Genomic DNA, 18,502 nt, shown 5'->3' with positions numbered 1-18,502 from the left:
CACTAAGTCCTGAATAATAAATATACGAAGTGATTTCCTATACAATTTCTTTTTTTTTAAAGAAACCCACTTTAAGGTGCTGGCCCAAAAAGCTTTAAATAATTCCTTTTATATAATGAACTACCCCTGCTTATCTAGAAATTTTATTTTAGTAAAAATACAGATAAAGAAAAATAGTGCTACATTCACACTAAGGTTTCATAAACTGTGGACACCCAGATTAAGAATGAGTCACTACAGATGCATTTTGGTTTATACCATTTAGCTTATAATGTCCTTTTGTGGTCTCAAGTGTGATTTTGGATACTTTCAAAAGTATTCCACATGTGCAGTACCAACTGTAGGCTTAAGAAAAATAATCAAAGGTGAAAATATTGCTTAACACTAAGGAACAAATACTGCTCCTGATGGCTGCTAGAAAAATCCTGTCCTTCTTGGACAATAAAGAAAAAAAAAACCATCCCATGTCATTGAAAAAGGGGAAAAACAGTAAGAAATAAAGGGTAAAGTTAAATATCAGCATTTAAATTAATCCATGAACTATAAATTAGTATCAGCTACTCTATACTAGCGGCCATCACAGCACAGATGCAGAGTTAGGGAACTGCTGTCACCACAACTAAGACAGTTGTTACTGCTGCAGAAGCGAGGACAGGCTCATGTTCCCACCACAAGACGACTCCGTTACCCGCAAGGAGTCTGTGGGTGAAGGAAGCCCCTCAGCAGCATCCTCCTTGATAACCTCCTAACAACACAAAACAAGAGTGTGGGTGAAAGGTGAGGGGGGGCAGACTAGGATGATGAATGAACACGATGCTAACATGATCACAGACAACACTGAAACCTGGACGTGATTAGAGTTTCCCTCAGCAACATTTAAATTTGAAATAAAAGTTTAAGTTCTACAGCTTTGACCTTCTAATTTATAAAAATATATTAGCAGGAAATTCCTTTTTTAAATTGTTAAACTAAGCTGACCATCAGGAACACATAACATTTTTCAATGTATTTTGTTTTGGATTAGATTCAATCATACATGTGAGTAATTCCCTTATCCTATTTAATTTCTGCCATTAGATTAAAATGCTCTTCCAATATATCCTCGAATTTTTATACCATAGGGCTAACATATGTGTGTGTGTGTGTACATATATATACATATATATACATATATACACACACACACACACACACAGATACCATGTATATATGTTTTTGTAAAAAAATACTAGAAATTAGCAGATGGAAAGGTTTAGTTTTTAAAGTTTTGGTAACAGACACTGCACTATAAGCCAGAAACCCCCACTGTAAACAACTCAACTTATTCACTGAGGCCGCTAGTCATTTTCCTTCCATAGACATCTGCCAGAAATGAAAACAAAATACATTTTATGTTAGTAATAGCTTATGTGTCTTAAAACTATTTATAAAATAAGTTGCATTCTTTTGCTACAGAAAGGAAATAACCAAACTTCTACTGCTGTCTATGTGTCTTATTAGATTAATACTTTAGTTACCCTTTTTTATACTTACTAGGCCATTGCTCTGATCTCTGGGCAAATTCGTTTTTACTGATGGACGTGAGATGAGGTGTTGGGAGCCGCCAGGGTAATACCTTGGCGTGTAAAGGTAGGGGGCAAAGAATGGCTATGGAAAAAACACGTAACAAAAGAAGGGGATAAACAATTACAGAAATCAAAGTGTGATGAGATTTATCAAATGAAACTAACCAATAAAATACAACTCCAAATTTTTAATAATGCAAGTGACAAAACAAAAGAAAAAGAGCCTTACTCATAGTCTGTAAGATATCAAACCCAAATTTAAGACCCAGTATTTAAATGTTCATATTGTTGATTTAATATAAGGTTTTTTAAGCAACTAAAGTTTTACACTTTACAATCTGACAAGAGTTTCTCCTTAACATTTTGACGGGCTTACCATGTGTCAGTTCCTAAGTGATTTATAAGTATTAACTCAAAATCTCTTTAAAAAAAAATAAGCAGAATGGACTCTTAATAGAATACTATTCTTTACAAAAAAAAGATTAGCCCCTTAAGGAAGACCAAAAAAAGTCTCAATATATATATGACAACACCCTAGCATGGATTCCAGGAACATTATTACTCTAAGTTCCTAGAGCTTACTTTATATCCTATACCCTAGAGTGTATCTCCTAAATAAGGTGCATTTTTTTAATGGGGAATCCATTGTTTAGCGAGATTTATAACTACAGCATTTATTTGTAGACGACTTCACATAAACAGGAGATATCAGATTATATGGGCTAAACATAAAGATTAAAACTCATTAAGCTTCATTACACTGAAATAACATCTTCCCCTACCTTTTTACTGCTGCCATTTAAGAAAATTATTCCCCTTTTAACTTGCAGACTAAAAACCACAAATAACTAGAAAAATAACTAGATCTAAAAACATGAGAAAATTTTAAGTGTTTTTAAAATGATAAAATGCTATTAAAGCATTACATCAGCCTACAAGGTATGGTAAATTTAAAAAAAATAAATTTCTTGGTTTCAAAACCTCAACTGTCATCTATTGATCAGTAAGCCATTTTATGTAAAATTACAGCCGATTTTAAGACTGCTAAATAAAACCCTGCATTTCAACACTGTCTACCACACAGCTAAATTTTACAAGGATAGAATACATTATAAACTGCTATTGTTCCACCTTTTTCTCCTTGTCTGAATAAAAGAGTAGAATAACATTCACACGACCTCTATGAATAATGCCCCTAATTACAGTTGAGCTTGAACAACACAGGGGTTAGGAGTGCTGACCGCCCCCCCGCCACCGTGTAGTTGAAAATCTGTCAAAATAACTTTTGACTTTGTAAAAACTTAACTACTAATAGCCTACTGGCAACTGGAAGCCTTACTAGCAACATAAACAGTGCACATATTTTGTAGGTTATATGTACTATATGCTGTATTTTTCTAATAAAGTAAGCTAGGGAACAGAAAATATTAAGAAAATCATAAGGAAGAGAAAACACATTTACAGTACTGTATTGTATTTATCTTTAAAAAATGCTGTGTATAAGTGGGCCTACACAGCTCAAACCTGTGTTGTTCAAGGGTCAACTGTACTTATATGGCCAATGTTTCTCAAAAACTGAAAATTTAATTTAAAGTCTGGAATTCCTTCATTGCCACATTTATTCTAAACTTTGCTTTCTTCCTAGCTCACGTGACATTTACTCAGGCTTGCTGTTGGCTTCTGTGAATATTAGTCCCTACGTTTTTCTCAAGTTACACTACAGAGGGAGACAATAAAAATAAGAAACTGTAATGGACTTTAGTGTACGGTTCCAGAAAGTATAATACTAAGGCTCATGCTCCACAAGCCTGTAGGAAATATTAGTGCTTAAGATCAGTAAGATAGGTATAGCTCAGGCCACTAAACTTGATAGGGTCTGTTTACCACCGATCATTGTACTTTCATCTTTTTCAGTAGAAAATGATCGTATTTATACTAAGCAAACAATTATGCATGACTGCAGATAACCTGAAATATAACTAGAAATGGGCTACAGTGCTATTATTTGGCAGTAACATCTGAATCCTATAAGCAGTATCTTCCATCATAATCTCACATTTAAAAGCTGTAACACATATTAAATATAGGTTTACTGAATACTGTAGAAATTTAAGTTTTAAGTTAAATCATTGTTCTAAATGCCAATATAATCATGCAAAATATAACAAATGGAACATTTGTTTATGAACAAATAGAGAAATAGCTCCCTTTGTAGCATAGGACAGTCACTGATGACCCTGTGGAGTTCACTTTCTTATAACAGCAAAAAGCATCTCTAACATTCAAGACTCAATTGAGATCTGAACCCATTAAAGTTAAAAATTCTTTTGATTTTTAAAAAAAATCATGTATTTTAAATTCAAACTTAACATTTTTTCCTATTTTAAAGCTAAAGTACAGTTTCAAAACAATAATAGAATCCATAGCAGAAAACTTCTGATATTTCCCCAAATTCTTAGAATGAAAGATTCCTAGCACTTTCTTACTCTGTTGTAGAACGGATGCTGAGGTCCCGTCATCCCACTGTAATAGCTGCTATGAGGCTGTGGCGACACGACCCCACCTCCAAATGGTCCATTGAAGGAAGTGGAAGAAGAACAGACGGATGGAGGCTGACTGTAGCCTGATGGTGGTCTAGGTGGAGCTTCGTGTAAAGGCAGTGCAGGATACGCAAGTCCTCCGATATTAATCTGGTCTCTCGCAGCACGAACATCTAAAAGATTAAATGGTACCCCATAAGGCAAAAGAAAATGGGACTTTAGTAATTAGTTCAGTTATCACTTCCACCCTCAGTTATCAGAAACATGGTTTTTTTCACTCTTGTCAAGGATTTCAACCGACTTAAAGGAGACAGGAAATCCTGACTCATAAAATCTTGTCCATAGACATTCTAGTGAGAAAAACCCAACTACTCTGCATAAAAGCTTTTGTCACCATTTGAAAAGTCTCCAACATCTGGATTCTTCTCTTCAGTTACCAGAACAATTTTTTTCTCTGACTTTTTAAGGCATTTGTGCTATTCTAACATGGTTATGATCCATAAAGTGTTACTATTAATAACTCACAGTGATCTAATATTAATAAATACAATGATTGCTAAACTGTGGATTTGCAAACTATACGATTTATCCTTCTCTGAACAAACAATTCCATAGCCACAAAATACACCTTGATAACAGCCTTATAACTGGTACCTTAAAAAGAATGTAGAAGTAGTTTTAAGCTCTCTCTTCATAAGATAATGTGTTTCAATAAAGGTTTTGTGTGTGTGCATGTGTATACAGTGCTGCTTCAAGAACAAATGAAATTATTCCAAAACTTTAATGTTACTATCCTTGAGTTCCAGTCCACAAATTTAAGTTAAAATTTAGAAAGCAATATAGATATTTTTGCCCTTTGGATAGAGTCCCCTATTAAGATTAGTCACAGAAAAATTACAATGGACTGACATCTTAAAGTGGTGACTACATCTTAAAAGGAATCTGATTCCAAAGAAGTCAGGTGTGTTGGTTGAGAAACATTATAATAAAGTGGTTTAATAAGCAACACTTTCTTAACAGTCTCAAAGATTCCTAATCCTCAATTTCATTAATTGTCCTGTGTAGTGCTTGGTTCAGTATTTCTTGGTTTTTCATGGAGCAAGACAAACTTACACAGCTAAGTTAGAAATGGGAAACATTCTGAAGACTTCAGATAAGACAAATTAAATTTACTACTAATACCCACCTGCAATAATTTCCCGTAGCTTGGGGTCTAGGTTTACAGTACATGGCAAAAAGGTTTTTACATCTCGGGCCACAAGAACTGGGGTCCTTGAAGACAAAAACACTTCAAAGTTTCTTATATCTCCATCTATTTCAAGCAGTGGTTCAACATCTTTAGTTGTTGGAATATTCTTTGATATTCTTCAAACAAGAAACAAATGAAAAAGGTCATTAATGTCACTATTAGAAAGGAAAATTCTAGATGTACCTTAAAATTTATTTATAAAAATAAATAACACATTATACATCTTGTTCTCATTAAAAATGTTCTTAAGAAAAAAGGAAAAAAAATTGGTACACTACAAAATTACTAAGATAACAAGTGTGAGGGCAGAATTATAATGCCTTTGACCAAAGGAAAGACTGGAGCTAGGAAACAGGAAGGAGAGTAGTGTATTCCAGGCACTTCACATGTTGACGAGGACCTCTCAGTGAAAATTAAATGACCTATCATTTTACACACGAGGAGAGTGAGCCTCAGACAAATGAGGCAGCCTGCCTAAAGCCACATAACAGCGCAAGAGAAGCTGACTGGCTCTAAACGCCATGCTTTTTATGGGATACCATGGTTCTTGCCTTTGCAAAGAAGAAATAAACAATAATTTTAAAATAAATTACATAAACCAGAAAAAAGTTAGTATAGGTTTTTCCTTTTTCAAAAAAGGTTTTATTCTCTAATCCTTTACTGCTCAAACCCAGTCCTGGGCTGGTAGCCAAATAGTAAAAGCCATCCGAGGGAAAATCCAGAGAACAAAATTAGCAAACAAGAATAGTGTGCTGGTGAGAAGATAAGGACAGCGATTTTGTCTTCGTGAATTTCAGGGAGTCCCTCTTACGGATTCACTCACATATGCACAAAAGGGAAAAGCCCTCCAAAATGGGATTACTTTTTAAAAAATTAGAATGGCATTCAAACTGATTATTAATATAGTTTAAATGATATGAAAACTTGGAGAACGGTTACAAAGAATCTTTTGTGGAAGTGGCCAAAATTTCAGAGCTTAAACAGTTAAAAAGGTAGTTCATCTGTTTCAGGAGTTTAACATAAAATACTAAGAAGAGAAGCTAGAAAGATTTAGATAAAAACACACAGCTGACAAGTCACATGAAACAAATTAACTGAATTTTAATGCCAGCTCTGCTTAAACTTGAATGTGAACAGTGTTCTCAATATGATGAACAATACTGCTGTTCACAAGCCAACAGTCTACTGCTGGTTTCCAGATTGAAGTCTCGATTCTAACCTTTTGAGCTCAATACATTAAGCTCTTCTACTGAAAGAGATATTTATGTAAATGATAATCTTTTGGCAGTGGGCCATTAAAATCATATGTGTCTTTATTTTTTGGATATTTTTCCAAAGGTTAGTATTTAAAGAATTTAAGTAACTTCACTTTTCAATTAAGAATGAATTTAAATTTCTAGTATTATGAATCATGTGAATTAAAGTTGCCAGCAGTTAAATGGCCCACAGAAAGCATTATAAAACCTCAGGCATCAATGAGCTCCTAGTAAGTTTAAATGCAATTTCTTTCTATGCTACCAATCTAGCAGTACTTGTTAATGCCAACATCAATGTAAGTTAAAAGCATTTTGATTATAAATGACAGTGGTTTATAGAAAGTCCATATTAATTCCTTGGCAGAAATTACACAAGCCATTCAAATCACTTCCATTCAAAATGAGGTCTTAAATTACAGGGAAAAAACTTCCTATTTTAAATCAAAATATAAACAGATTCAAAAAGCATAATTTATGAAGAAGGCATTATTTATCATACTTTTATCTAAAAGTAGCCACCTAATAATGTCATTATTTAATCATGGGGGGTTAAAAGTAAGATAAATTTTCTTTAAAAACTTAAACAGGGAAAACTCTCAGAATTTTTTACTTTAAAACCAATTTAACCCCTAGTAGACTCAAATATTTTCTATCACAGTGAATGCCCATTTATTAAATAATGTTCTGTGCATTCTGGAAGGAGGTGGAACATACAGACAGAAAACAGCTACTTTTCACTGTAGCTAAGGGGTGAGGAACAAAAGATGGTAAAGTGCACATCTGTGGAAACACAACCAAACACCCTGAACACCTTCGGAGCTAACTACGCTCTCTTGTTCTGTCTTGAACCAGTTAATTCCTGCTCATCCTTCATCTCAGCCCAACTCCCCCTCTTCAAGGAAGTCTTCCCCAAGAGCAGGCCCTCATAGCACATACACTTTCTTGCACACCACATATCACAACTGGAATTTTATAATCATTAATGGAATTATTTTATTAATGTCTACTCCCCCTCTAGACTAGATGTTCCTTTAAAGCTGAAAACGAGTTTGGTTTTGTTCACTATTGTACCTCCTTGAAGATAAGAGTATTGTCTTGAAGCAGAGTATTGTCACATCACTTTTGCTTAATAAATATTTGTAGAGTGAATACACACAAAAAATGCACTGCTCCCAAAGAACTCTATTCTTTCATAATTTTCACTTTAATTACGCTTTCTGATACTGAAAAAACATTTATGCTTGGAAAAGTGTAGGTCGATCCACTTTGAGTTAATTTTCGTACATGCTGTGAGATAGGGGTCTAACTTCATTCTTTCGCATGTGGAAATCTAGGTGTCCCAGCACCTTTTGTGGAAGAGACTATTCTTTCCCCCAAGAAATGGACTTGGCACCCTTCTCAAAGCTCAACTGGCCATAGATGTAGGAATTTATTTCTGAACTCTTAATTCTATTCCATTGGTCTATATGCCTATCCTTAGGCCAGTGCCTCATTGTTTTTTACTGTAGTTTTATAGTAAGTTTTGAAATTGAGAAACGTGAGCCCTCCAACTTTATTCTTCTTTTTCAAGATTGTTTTGGATATTTGGGATCCCTTGCAATTTCATATGAATCTGAGGATCAGGTTTCTATTTCTGCAAAAAAGACTATTGGAATTTTGGTAGGGATTGCATTGAATCTGTACATCACTCTGGGTAGTAGTGACATCTTAATATTTAGTCTTCCTGTTAATGAACATAAATTTCCATTTACTGAGTTGTTGTTTTTTTTTTAGATCTTCTTTAATTTAGCAATTCGTAGTTTTCAATGTACAAGTCTTTAACCTCATTGGTTAAATTCATTCCTGGGCATTTTATTCTTTCAGATGCTATAGTAAAATAGAATTGCCTTCTTAATTTCCTTCCAGATTGTTCACTGCAGGGGTATAGAAACACAACTGATTTTTGTGTTGATCTGTAGCCTGCAACTCTGCTGAATTTATCAGTTCAAGCAGCTTTCTTGTGGATTCCTTGGCATTTTCTACATACAGGATCATGTCATTTGTGATGGGAGATAGTTTTATTTTTTCCTTTCCAATTTGGATCCTTTTACTTGTGTTTCTTGTCTAATTGCACTCACTAGAACTTCCAGTATAATAGTGAACAGCAGTGGTGAGAGTGGGTATCTTAGTCAACTCAGGCTGCTATAACCAAACACCATAGACTGCATAGCTTGAACAACATTTATTTCTCACAGTTCATGGAGTCTGGAAGTCTCAGATCAGAGTGCCACACCAGACAGGTTCTGATAAGAACCCTCTCCCTGGTTTGCAGCTAGCTCTCTGGTCCTTCTTATAAGGACACTAATCATGAGGACTCTACCCTCATGACCTCATCTGAACCTACTTATCTCCCAAAGTCCCCATCTCTAATATGATCACACAGAGAAGGGCTGCAACATATGAATTTTGGAGGGATACATGTAGTCCACAGAGCAGGAATCCTTGTCATGTTCTTAGTGGGGAATCTTGCAGTGTTTCACCACTGAGAATGAAGTTAGCTGTGGGTCTTTTACAAATGTCCTTTTTCATGTTGAAAAAGTTCTTATGTATTCCCAGTTTTCTGAGTGTTAGGACTTTTCTGCACCCACTGAATATTCTCTTGCAATCCTTTTTATTTCTGTATGATTGGTGATAATATCTCTACTTTCTGATTTTAGTTATTTGTGTCTTCTTTTATTCTTTGCCAGTCTAGTAAAAGGTTTATCAATCTTGTTGATCTTTTTCAAAGAAACAACTTGTGGTTTTGTCAGTTCTCACTACTGTTATTCTATTATCTGTTTTATTTATCTCAGCTTTAATCTTTATGATTTCATTCCTTCCGTTAACTTTGAAATTTTAAAAATGTTTTTTTCCTAGTTCCTCAAGGTCTAAAGTTAGGCTATTTAGGTCTTTCTTTCTTCTTTTTTTTAATGTTGGCGTTTACCGCTATACATTTGAGCACTGCCTTTGCTGTATCCCTTAAATTTTAATCACCCCTACAATTCTTATAAAAGTACCCTGATAACAATTCATGAGTCACCTTTCATATTATGTTGGAAAGGCCATTAGCTAAGGAAAGTGTCAGAAAAACAGACACTCTCCTTAGCTATAGCTAAAGTAAAGTTATAACAATAACAGCTACAGCTGCCCACATGCAGAGAAGGCTGTGTGAGTGTAGAACAACACTCAATGGAGCAAAGAACTTGTTAGAAGAGAAAACAAAGAGACATCTCCATGCAGTAGTCAGAGCGGATTCTCAAGACAACAGTGCACATGGTGTCAAGTGTTCTCAGTAACACTACTTTTCAAAGCTCACGAAAGTAATCTTTCATTTTAAAGCATCCTGTTCAGTAACTGCACTAGGAAACAACGAAGCACTAGTATAGGTGGCAAGGTGAATACATAACCAGGCCAAACCTGCAGGTTTGTTTCTGGTTTCAAGTATTTAATGTGTTTGATTTATGTGCTTAAAGATGGTCCAATTAGGGTTATATAATACAAACCGTAAAAGTACTTGTCTGTTTCCAAATAAACTGTTGGCAAAGCTAAACAATGTATTCTTTTCCCAGAGAGCTTATTCTACATGTAAAAAAAATTATTTCCCTCTCAATGTGTATATGTCCAAGAAGATGTATATTTCCTACTTGGTCAAAATATTAGGGCCAAAGATTACTTTTTTACACTGGAGGGATATAGTCATGTAATAAAAAATGTTTTTAAATGCTCAATACACAAACTCAGTAGACTATCATTAAGACCACAATGTGCGTATCAGCAGCTGGGCTTCAGCTGGACCTCACGTGGGCGGCACAAGATATGACCTCGGTGGCAGAGATACCACTACATCCAGGACCTGACCTGACACAGCCCCGCTGTTCCCAGTTATGTTCACACTTCTGAATTGTAAGTCAGTGCTGCTGGCCATGTCTTGTTCATATGTTTCAGCTGTTCTTCCTTCTTGCTTTGAGCATGAATAACAAATAGAGTCAGTAACTGAAAAATAAACTAGGACTAGAAATAATAGGAAATTTTTATGACCATAAAAACGTCCTTCTCGGGAATAAGAGTACACTTATTGTGATGAGCACTGAGTAATGTAGAGAGTTGTTACATCACTGTACTGTACACCTGAAACTAATATAACATTGTACATTAATTATACTGGAATTTAAAAAATCTCCTTTATACATTTTTTTTAAAGCACTGAATTATTTTGACACAGAAGCATTCACACTCGAAAAGAAATGCAGCTTAATAATCTCTAGTGGTGATTCAGTTCAATTCAGTGATGAACAACAGTGTGTTCAACTGCTGAAGAAACTTAGTATACCAAAGTCTGGGGTAAAAAGATTCCCTTTGAAGCTATTATATAAACTTACTACATATTTACATGTTAGATATTTTCCATTAAAGCCAGTCATTTCTAGGAATATAATGCTTACAGTGCAACTTGAAATGCAACTTGGATGGATTCTGAAAGGACAGAACAGAGGCAATGGCTTTCCTTAAATCCAGATTTGATCATCTCAGGTAAGTCAGAATAAGGCTGTAATATTTGACCATTAAAATTAAAAGCAATGAGGGGCACCTGGGTGGCTCAGTCAGTTAAGTGTGTGCCTTTGGCTCAGGTCATGGTCTCAGGGTCCTGGAATTGAGCCCCAAAGGCAGACTCCCAACTCAGTGGAGAGTCTGCTCGTCCCTCCTCTTCTCCCCCTCCCCTCCACCCCGTCGTGTGCACTCTCTCTCTCAAATAAATAAATAAAATCTTAAAAAAAAAAACTTATTAACTGTATGATTTGGGACAAATCATGTAACCTCTTGATTCCAGTTTCCTTATTTCAGAAGGCTGAAGCAGATCTCCCAGATCCTATGCATAGTCCTGTAGATGGTTCCCACACCCTGCATGTGGGAATTGCTCTTTCTTTCAAAGTAATGAAGGAAAAGCACTGGCCTACACAGTCCCTTCCACATCTGAGCTCCCTTGGTTTCTGGTGTAAAAATGACACCTGAAGCATAACTACACTTGGCTTTAAGGTTGCGATTTGGTGGGATGAGAAAGGACCAACAGACAGGAAGGGTAAAATACGAAAGCCCTATCTGCCTAGGCTTTAATGTTGCAATTTAAGGGATGAGAAAGGATCAACAGACAGGAAGGGTAAAATATGAAAGCCCTATCTGCCCAGGCTCACCTACATTACTGTTAAGGCCCTGCCTTCACTCACGTGTGTTGTGGAAAATGTTCTGAGGAACGCATCCCTTTTCTTACACACAATCTAATAGGAAAAATATATTTGAAGGTTATAAAGAGTTGAGAAGAAAATTTTAAAAAGAACTAGCATTTGTGGAATACCTATGCCCTGCCATTCTCTGAGCCAGGTGTTTGATCTAGTTTATCTAATTTCTATCTCCCAGAATTCCATGAGGCACCATTTCAATTTTTTAAATGAGAGAACTGAGGCTCAGAGATGTTAAGCACCCAGCCTGACATTATCTCAGATATAAGTGGCCCAGCTGGAACTTCTCTGGCCTGATTCAAAAGCCTGTGCCTTGTTCCCTGCACTGGTTCCAGTTCAAACTGGGTGCCAGAGACATGGTTCAAAGTTCTTAATTAATGATTTACATAGTTTTAACTCCTTAAAATATTATAAAATAGAACTGTTACATATTAAATTTTAACACATTCAAGAAGACCAACATATAAGCCTATTGTACCAGGTCATCCTGGTTTTTTAATTTTTTGCAGACTTTGAAATAAAGTTTCTCCTCCATCTTCAGGTACATATTTAAATCTTTGATTTTTTAAATCCAGGTTTCTGTTCATAAAATTAGGCAAGCAAGTGCACTACTCTACCCTATGTGCCTGAGTGCAGAGTGTAATAAACAGACAATCACCATGTTAATTCACAACATGACCCAGGTGATAGGACCTTGTCAGAGAAGCAGCACCCAGCGCACACTTCAACCAAGAAGTGTGTGAGCAACTATAATACTGGTGATTGACCTATGAAGCCAAATTAATTGAAAACATCCTGCCACAGCAAAGCAGGTTTAAAAAACGGTAACACTTGTATCTACTTAGGATTTAGAATTTTTTTTTCTAATTTTATTTATTAGAGAGAGAGAGAACGCACATAAGCAGAAGGAGGGCAGAGGGAGAAGCAGGCCCCTGCTGAGCAGGGAGCCCGATGTGGAGCTTGATCCTAGGACCCTGGGATCATGACCTGAGCCAAAGGCAGACGCTTAAACACTGAGCCACCCACGTGCCCCAGGATTTACAATATTCTTGATATTACATTACCAAAACTATGTAGAGAAACCAAGAGAGGTTTAAACCAATGTGAGATTGCAAGGATCATCCACGTTTCAATTTTAATATTTTTCAGCATAGTTCATTTTCCTTACTAACTGAATTTATTAGGAAATGTTATAATTTGAATCAATGAATTTATATTCATTCTGCTTTATTTACTAGGATTGTGCATAAGATTTGATTTGCAAAAAAGTTTCCACTAGGGGGAAAACCCCTGAAAAACAATGTACTAAAGCATGATGCCTACCCAGCTGCTACCACGCAAGTGATCCGATAATAACAGTTCAGATGGTAAAATAACAGTTTCAAGGTAGAGTAATAAGAGAAGACTGCAGCAAAGAGGTTAAGAGAGGCAAAATAATTCACAACTGACTCAATATAAAAATAGCATCTATCATAAAAAAGTAAAGACCATTGTTTTTTGTTTTGCTTTTTAAAGATTTTATTCATTTATTTGACAGAGAGAGAGAGAGAGAGAGACAGTGAGCACAAGTAGGCAGAAAGGCAGGCAGGCTCCCTGCTGAGCAGAGAGCCTGACAAGGCAGGGCTCAATTCTAGGACCCTGGGATCATGACCTGAGCCAAGCCGAAGGCAGACGCTTAACCAACTGAGCCACCCAGATGCCCCAAAGACCACTTTTTATATCGAGTTTGTACCATGATGTATTAAAAAATATTCTGATTAAAGTAAATGAGATCCAAGTTTCATAGCTGTCAGAGGAACACTAATAGTATTGTGAGGTGCTATCAAGAAGTAAGAGATACTTGTTATTGTTTCCTTTTAGAAATTTTAAAAAACTGTTCTATTAACCATATAGAGGAAGCAAATGTTTTGCAATCAAACTCTGAAAAGCAGGTATAGAGAATGGAGGCTCTGAAATCAAAGCCTGCCTATGAATATGCCTCAGATTAAAGCAAAACCTTTATTAGACAAGCTGTGCTGGAGATTTAATGTTTAATAAGTATAGAACCCAAGACCTACAATGATTAGAATTTAATATTTTTTCATCCAAATACAAATTTTTAAGCAGATCAATTTTAAGCACTCCTCTTTTTCATGTCCACCCTTTTCCCAAAAGCTAACTTAAAAGCATTTTAGGAGGCAAAGGTACTATTTAACTTAATAAAAACTGTGCCATATGATCAGATAACCATTCATTTGCCTATGATCATGATTCTCTCAGTACTAATGAATGTCCGTGAAGCCATTAAAAAAACAGGAATGGAAATTAAACTTTAAAGTTTAAAATATTCATAAACTCAGTGTGTTTCCTTGTTTTTCTGCTACGGAAAAGGAAAAGCAAAATGCATTAGATCTTATTTCTTAGCTGAACATGCTAATAATGTCTCTAATGAAATACTTCCATCTTGTGGACTTCCCGGGTATTGCTAACAAAAGCCGCTTGTAGCTTGGCTTTACAACAGCATCTCCCCTTACCACAGTGTTTCAATTATTTGGCATTTTTGTTGTTTATTCTCACATTTCAAGGAGTCTTAAGAATATTTTGATTTGAAATTCTGAAATCATAAACCTCTGCTGAAGAAAATAATTTCAGGTAAAAACCTGATCTCTGAAAGTCTCTCTCTCTCTATAGAATCTACATATAGAGAGAACATATATGTGTGTGTATATATATATATATATAGATGCTTTCTCCATATATAGACTCTAAATATATATAAATATAGGTTGGTGGCAAATTTGAATTTTTCAATAATCAGAGTTGGGTTTTTTTTAATGTAAACGTGCAAAATACTCTTACTGTATTATAAAACTATACTTTCACAGGTAATATTTTTTGTTTCACATATTAAAACATATACTTTAGAGAAATTAATTTTTCTATTTCTGTGTTTTCAAATAACCTTAGCTAATACATTTCAATTTTTCATGTTGGAGTTAGAAACACACAACTTTGGAATATTTAAAATTCTTTCTTTATTCTATATTACCATAAAATTACTGAACATGGCATCATGAGTTTAAATGAGAAAATAATTTAAAAATCAATTTTATCCTATTTAAAGCAAATAAAAGTTATTGAAAAGCTACCTAAAAAAAATTATAGCCACTTAGTGCATGTAAAAATGGTATAAAATTAAACAGACGTACCAGCTGTTTAAGTGCCAAATATCACAACTGATTTTTTTAAGCATTCCCTACAAAACCTACTGCAGTTAGTAGACACAATAAGAACTGAATAAAGCATTTATTTGAGGTTTTACATAACTTGGTAAGAAGTTTGCATTTTTTTAATAGAGAAGATATTCAATTCTCTGGAAAAAATTCTATCTGCCCATTGATACATAATAACATTCCCTTTGACTATAATAAATAATTCTAAATATTTGCAAAATGAATAAAATATACCTGGAAATAATTAATTAGTATAGTTCTGTATTTCTAATGTCTCAGACCTACTGCCTCATTGTGTAGTGAAAGACCATCACCTGGCTTCCAGAAATAGGTCTGGGGAAGGTCCAACAGTCATAGTTGTGTGATCTTAGGTAACTGCCACTCTTTGCCTCCCAGAGTTGGTATTAAATAAAATTATCTATGTAAAGTGCTTAATCCAATGTGTGACATATATTGAGGGCTTGAGTAATATTAACTAGTACTTTTATTAGCATGTACCCAGGACATAACAGATTCTGTAAATATTTGCTTAATGAATGAACCCAATGAAAATGTTTAGCATGACAAAAATGGAGTCCAGCTAATTCATAAAGCCTTTTTTTTTTTTAAAGATTTTTTATTTATTTATTTGACAGAGATAGAGACAGCCATCGAGAGAGGGAACACAAGCAGGGGGAGTGGGAGAGGAAGAAGCAGGCTCATAGTGAAGGAGCCTGACGTGGGGCTCGATCCCGTAACGCCGGGATCACGCCCTGAGCCGAAGGCAGACGCTTAACCGCTGTGCCACTCAGGCGCCCCTGCCACCCAGGCGCCCCTCATAAAGCCTTTTTAAACAATACTAACATCAGCCTGTAAGTAGGACCTGAAGTGGGAAGGACCTGTCTAAAAATGTGCCAATATGAAGCAATTCCAAACCATGGCATTCATAAAAGGATTATAAATGCAAGAAAACTTAATTAGAAAGTTAGAAATGTAGCTGAACTCAGAGTTCAGGGAAATGTCTATGAAAACATTGCTTTGATTTTAGTATCACCCAACAAAAGGTGGAAACTAGTAGGTGTTAACTGAAATATGTAATCACCATTCAATTGTGTGTGTTGAGAACTTACTAAGCGCCTGACCCAGGGCTACACTGGTATAATAACAAGGAAACATTTTACTCACATTTAGAACCAAAGAACAGGTGTCTGTATGAATAGTATTCTCAAGATAAAATGTGGCTTCTCATTCACCACCTTCCCCCAATCCATGCTTTCCTCAATCCAAATGTCATCATCGTATTTCTTTACTGTTTCAGAAATAATCACCACGGCCTACTCTATACCAAAAATGTCTAGAAGCGAGGAATTCAGCAAGGTTTAAGGAAGTTACAGTCCACAGAGTTAATAGTCTAGTTCAGGAAACAAATATTAAAGAAAGAGCAATGCAAATATTTAAAGAACGGTAATTATGATAAGCACTATGAAGGAAAATACCAGTATCTAATGAACATATCTAGTAAAATCTTGGAGAATGGGGGGGTATGCCTGGTCACAAAAGCTTCTTTAAAAAAAAAAAAAAAAGGCAAGGAGAAGGCATGAGAATGGGCTGGAGACCAGGGCTAGTAGCACTTTTTGGAACTCTAGATAAACCTAATTCCTATATATCAAATTTTGACCAATTATTTCTCTTTATCCTTAGAACCCAAGTTGACACACAATGACTATCATTTCCATCTTATAGTACTCATAAATCAAATTCAATATTACTCTACAAGGAATCCATTAGTTACTCTCTACACCTACCAGTCAATGCAACGGAAACCACCTTTCATTCACTCTCAACTGGGGCTTTAAATGTGGGGACTAGGGGACAAGCCATGCAGCTGGCAAGTCTAAGGGAAAGAAGGCAACTTAAAAAATGACTGAAAAAGTAGGCTTCTAAATCCAACATTTTACTAGAAAATAAAGAATAAAATGATCTTAAAAAACAAGAAACTATTACAACAGGAAAGACATACAGGGAAATTAGTCATATAAATTATTAGATGTTTAGAATAACTAGTTTTCTTCAGTACACTGCAACAAGACTATAGAGGCTATTGTTCATTTCTTAGCTTTTTCACATGTATCTCTATGGGCCATTCTCTACCATTCATTTCATCTTTACTGTGAGATCCCCAGCTACTTTCTGCACCACTTTTCATTTACCCTGATTTTCCCACCAAGATTCACTCCTATTCCCTTACCAGCACAGGATTCTCAAAATATGCTCCCTTATGTCAACAGAATTCCCTAACTCAGGCCAAGTTACACTTATGCAACCAAATACTAGGCACCTTAGAGCATACAGGGTATGGATACAATTTTTTCAAGACCCTGCAACAGACCTCTTTTTTACTCAGGATAAAAAGCCAAAACCTTCACAATGATCCTCCATGTCCCATCCTCCCTGACCTCACCTACCTCCTCCCCCTTAATGAGTCCTCTCTAGCCACATCAAGTCCCTTGTTGTTGCTATTACTGGTACATTCCAGGTACTCTCTGGTCTTAGGACCTTTGTCCGTACTGTTCCCTCTGCCTAGAAATGCTTTCCCTAGATATCTGCTTGGCTAGTTCTCTCACTTTCTTCAAGTCTTTGCTCTACTTGTCCCTTCTCAACAAGAACTACCCTAAAAGAACTACCCTAAATATAGTATTTACATTATATATATTAAGGGAAAGTGTTTTGGGGAAAAAGATGGAAACAATAATTATATACAAGACAGTAATTTAATAAATATTGAATGGTGATAACACCAACACATACAGAGAAGTCACATCATATCAGAAAGATAAAAATTTCATTAAGATTCTAAACTACGTATAAAAAGCACCAAAACAACATGCATGAAACAGTGTTTGGCATAAGTATTTCTAGTGTCTCAAAATCTAAATTAGGTGAAATATCCTTAGTACAAACGATATACTTTGTACTACAAAGGAGATGAGACATCTTCACAAATCTAAACTAGCTAGTATCCAGCTTTTCATGCTATTGAAATTCATGACTTAAATCCACATGCAACAGAAATAAACCTGTTTATAATCTGGGTCACATGATGGGGGGAGGGGCAACAAATAATCGCCCAGAATATGAAGGAAAAAGGAAGGAGGTCAATGAGAGCTAAGGGAGGCATGAGATAACTAGAAATGAGCAAATTAAACTTAGGAAAATTTTGGCTAAATATCAAGTAAGAACATCATAAGACATGAGGTTTTATTATGAAAAATGTCAAGTACAGAAATACCACTACTTGAAAAATTTGAAGATACTGAATTGAGCATAAATGTTACAAGTTAGATGTCTATAGTGCCTATTCAGCAAACAGCTATTTCGGTGAAGTGGAACATGGTTACCATTCTAAGGCCCTCTCAAAACTTACTCAATTGTTTTAAATAATCAAAATA

General features: G+C 35.4%; 1 protein-coding gene across 8 annotated transcripts in view; it reads right to left on the bottom strand.

The window, feature by feature from the left end:
- The window catches only part of KIDINS220 (kinase D interacting substrate 220), a 95,634-nt gene that overhangs the window by 18,516 nt on the left and 58,616 nt on the right, over positions 1-18,502 (bottom strand). For 3 of the 8 annotated variants that reach the window (XM_045776000.2, XM_045776003.2, XM_045776002.2), the window contains exons 23-26: positions 5,292-5,470; positions 4,052-4,278; positions 1,534-1,647; positions 689-745 (exon numbers count right to left, since the gene is read on the bottom strand). In XM_045776000.2, the coding sequence (XP_045631956.2) occupies positions 689-745; positions 1,534-1,647; positions 4,052-4,278; positions 5,292-5,470 (577 nt within the window). The remainder of the gene's footprint in view (positions 1-688; positions 746-1,533; positions 1,648-4,051; positions 4,279-5,291; positions 5,471-18,502) is intronic. The other 5 variants (XM_045776004.2, XM_045776005.2, XM_045776006.2 and 2 more) reach the window with 2 other exon arrangements.

This window comes from Ursus americanus, chromosome 7 (genome assembly GCF_024610735.1).
Source record: "Ursus americanus isolate L20-20 chromosome 7, mUrsAme1.1.p, whole genome shotgun sequence".
NCBI classification, from domain to species: Eukaryota; Metazoa; Chordata; class Mammalia; order Carnivora; family Ursidae; genus Ursus; species Ursus americanus.
The sequence above is the reverse complement of the archived record's forward strand: the minus strand, read 5'-3'. Positions and strand labels throughout refer to the sequence as shown.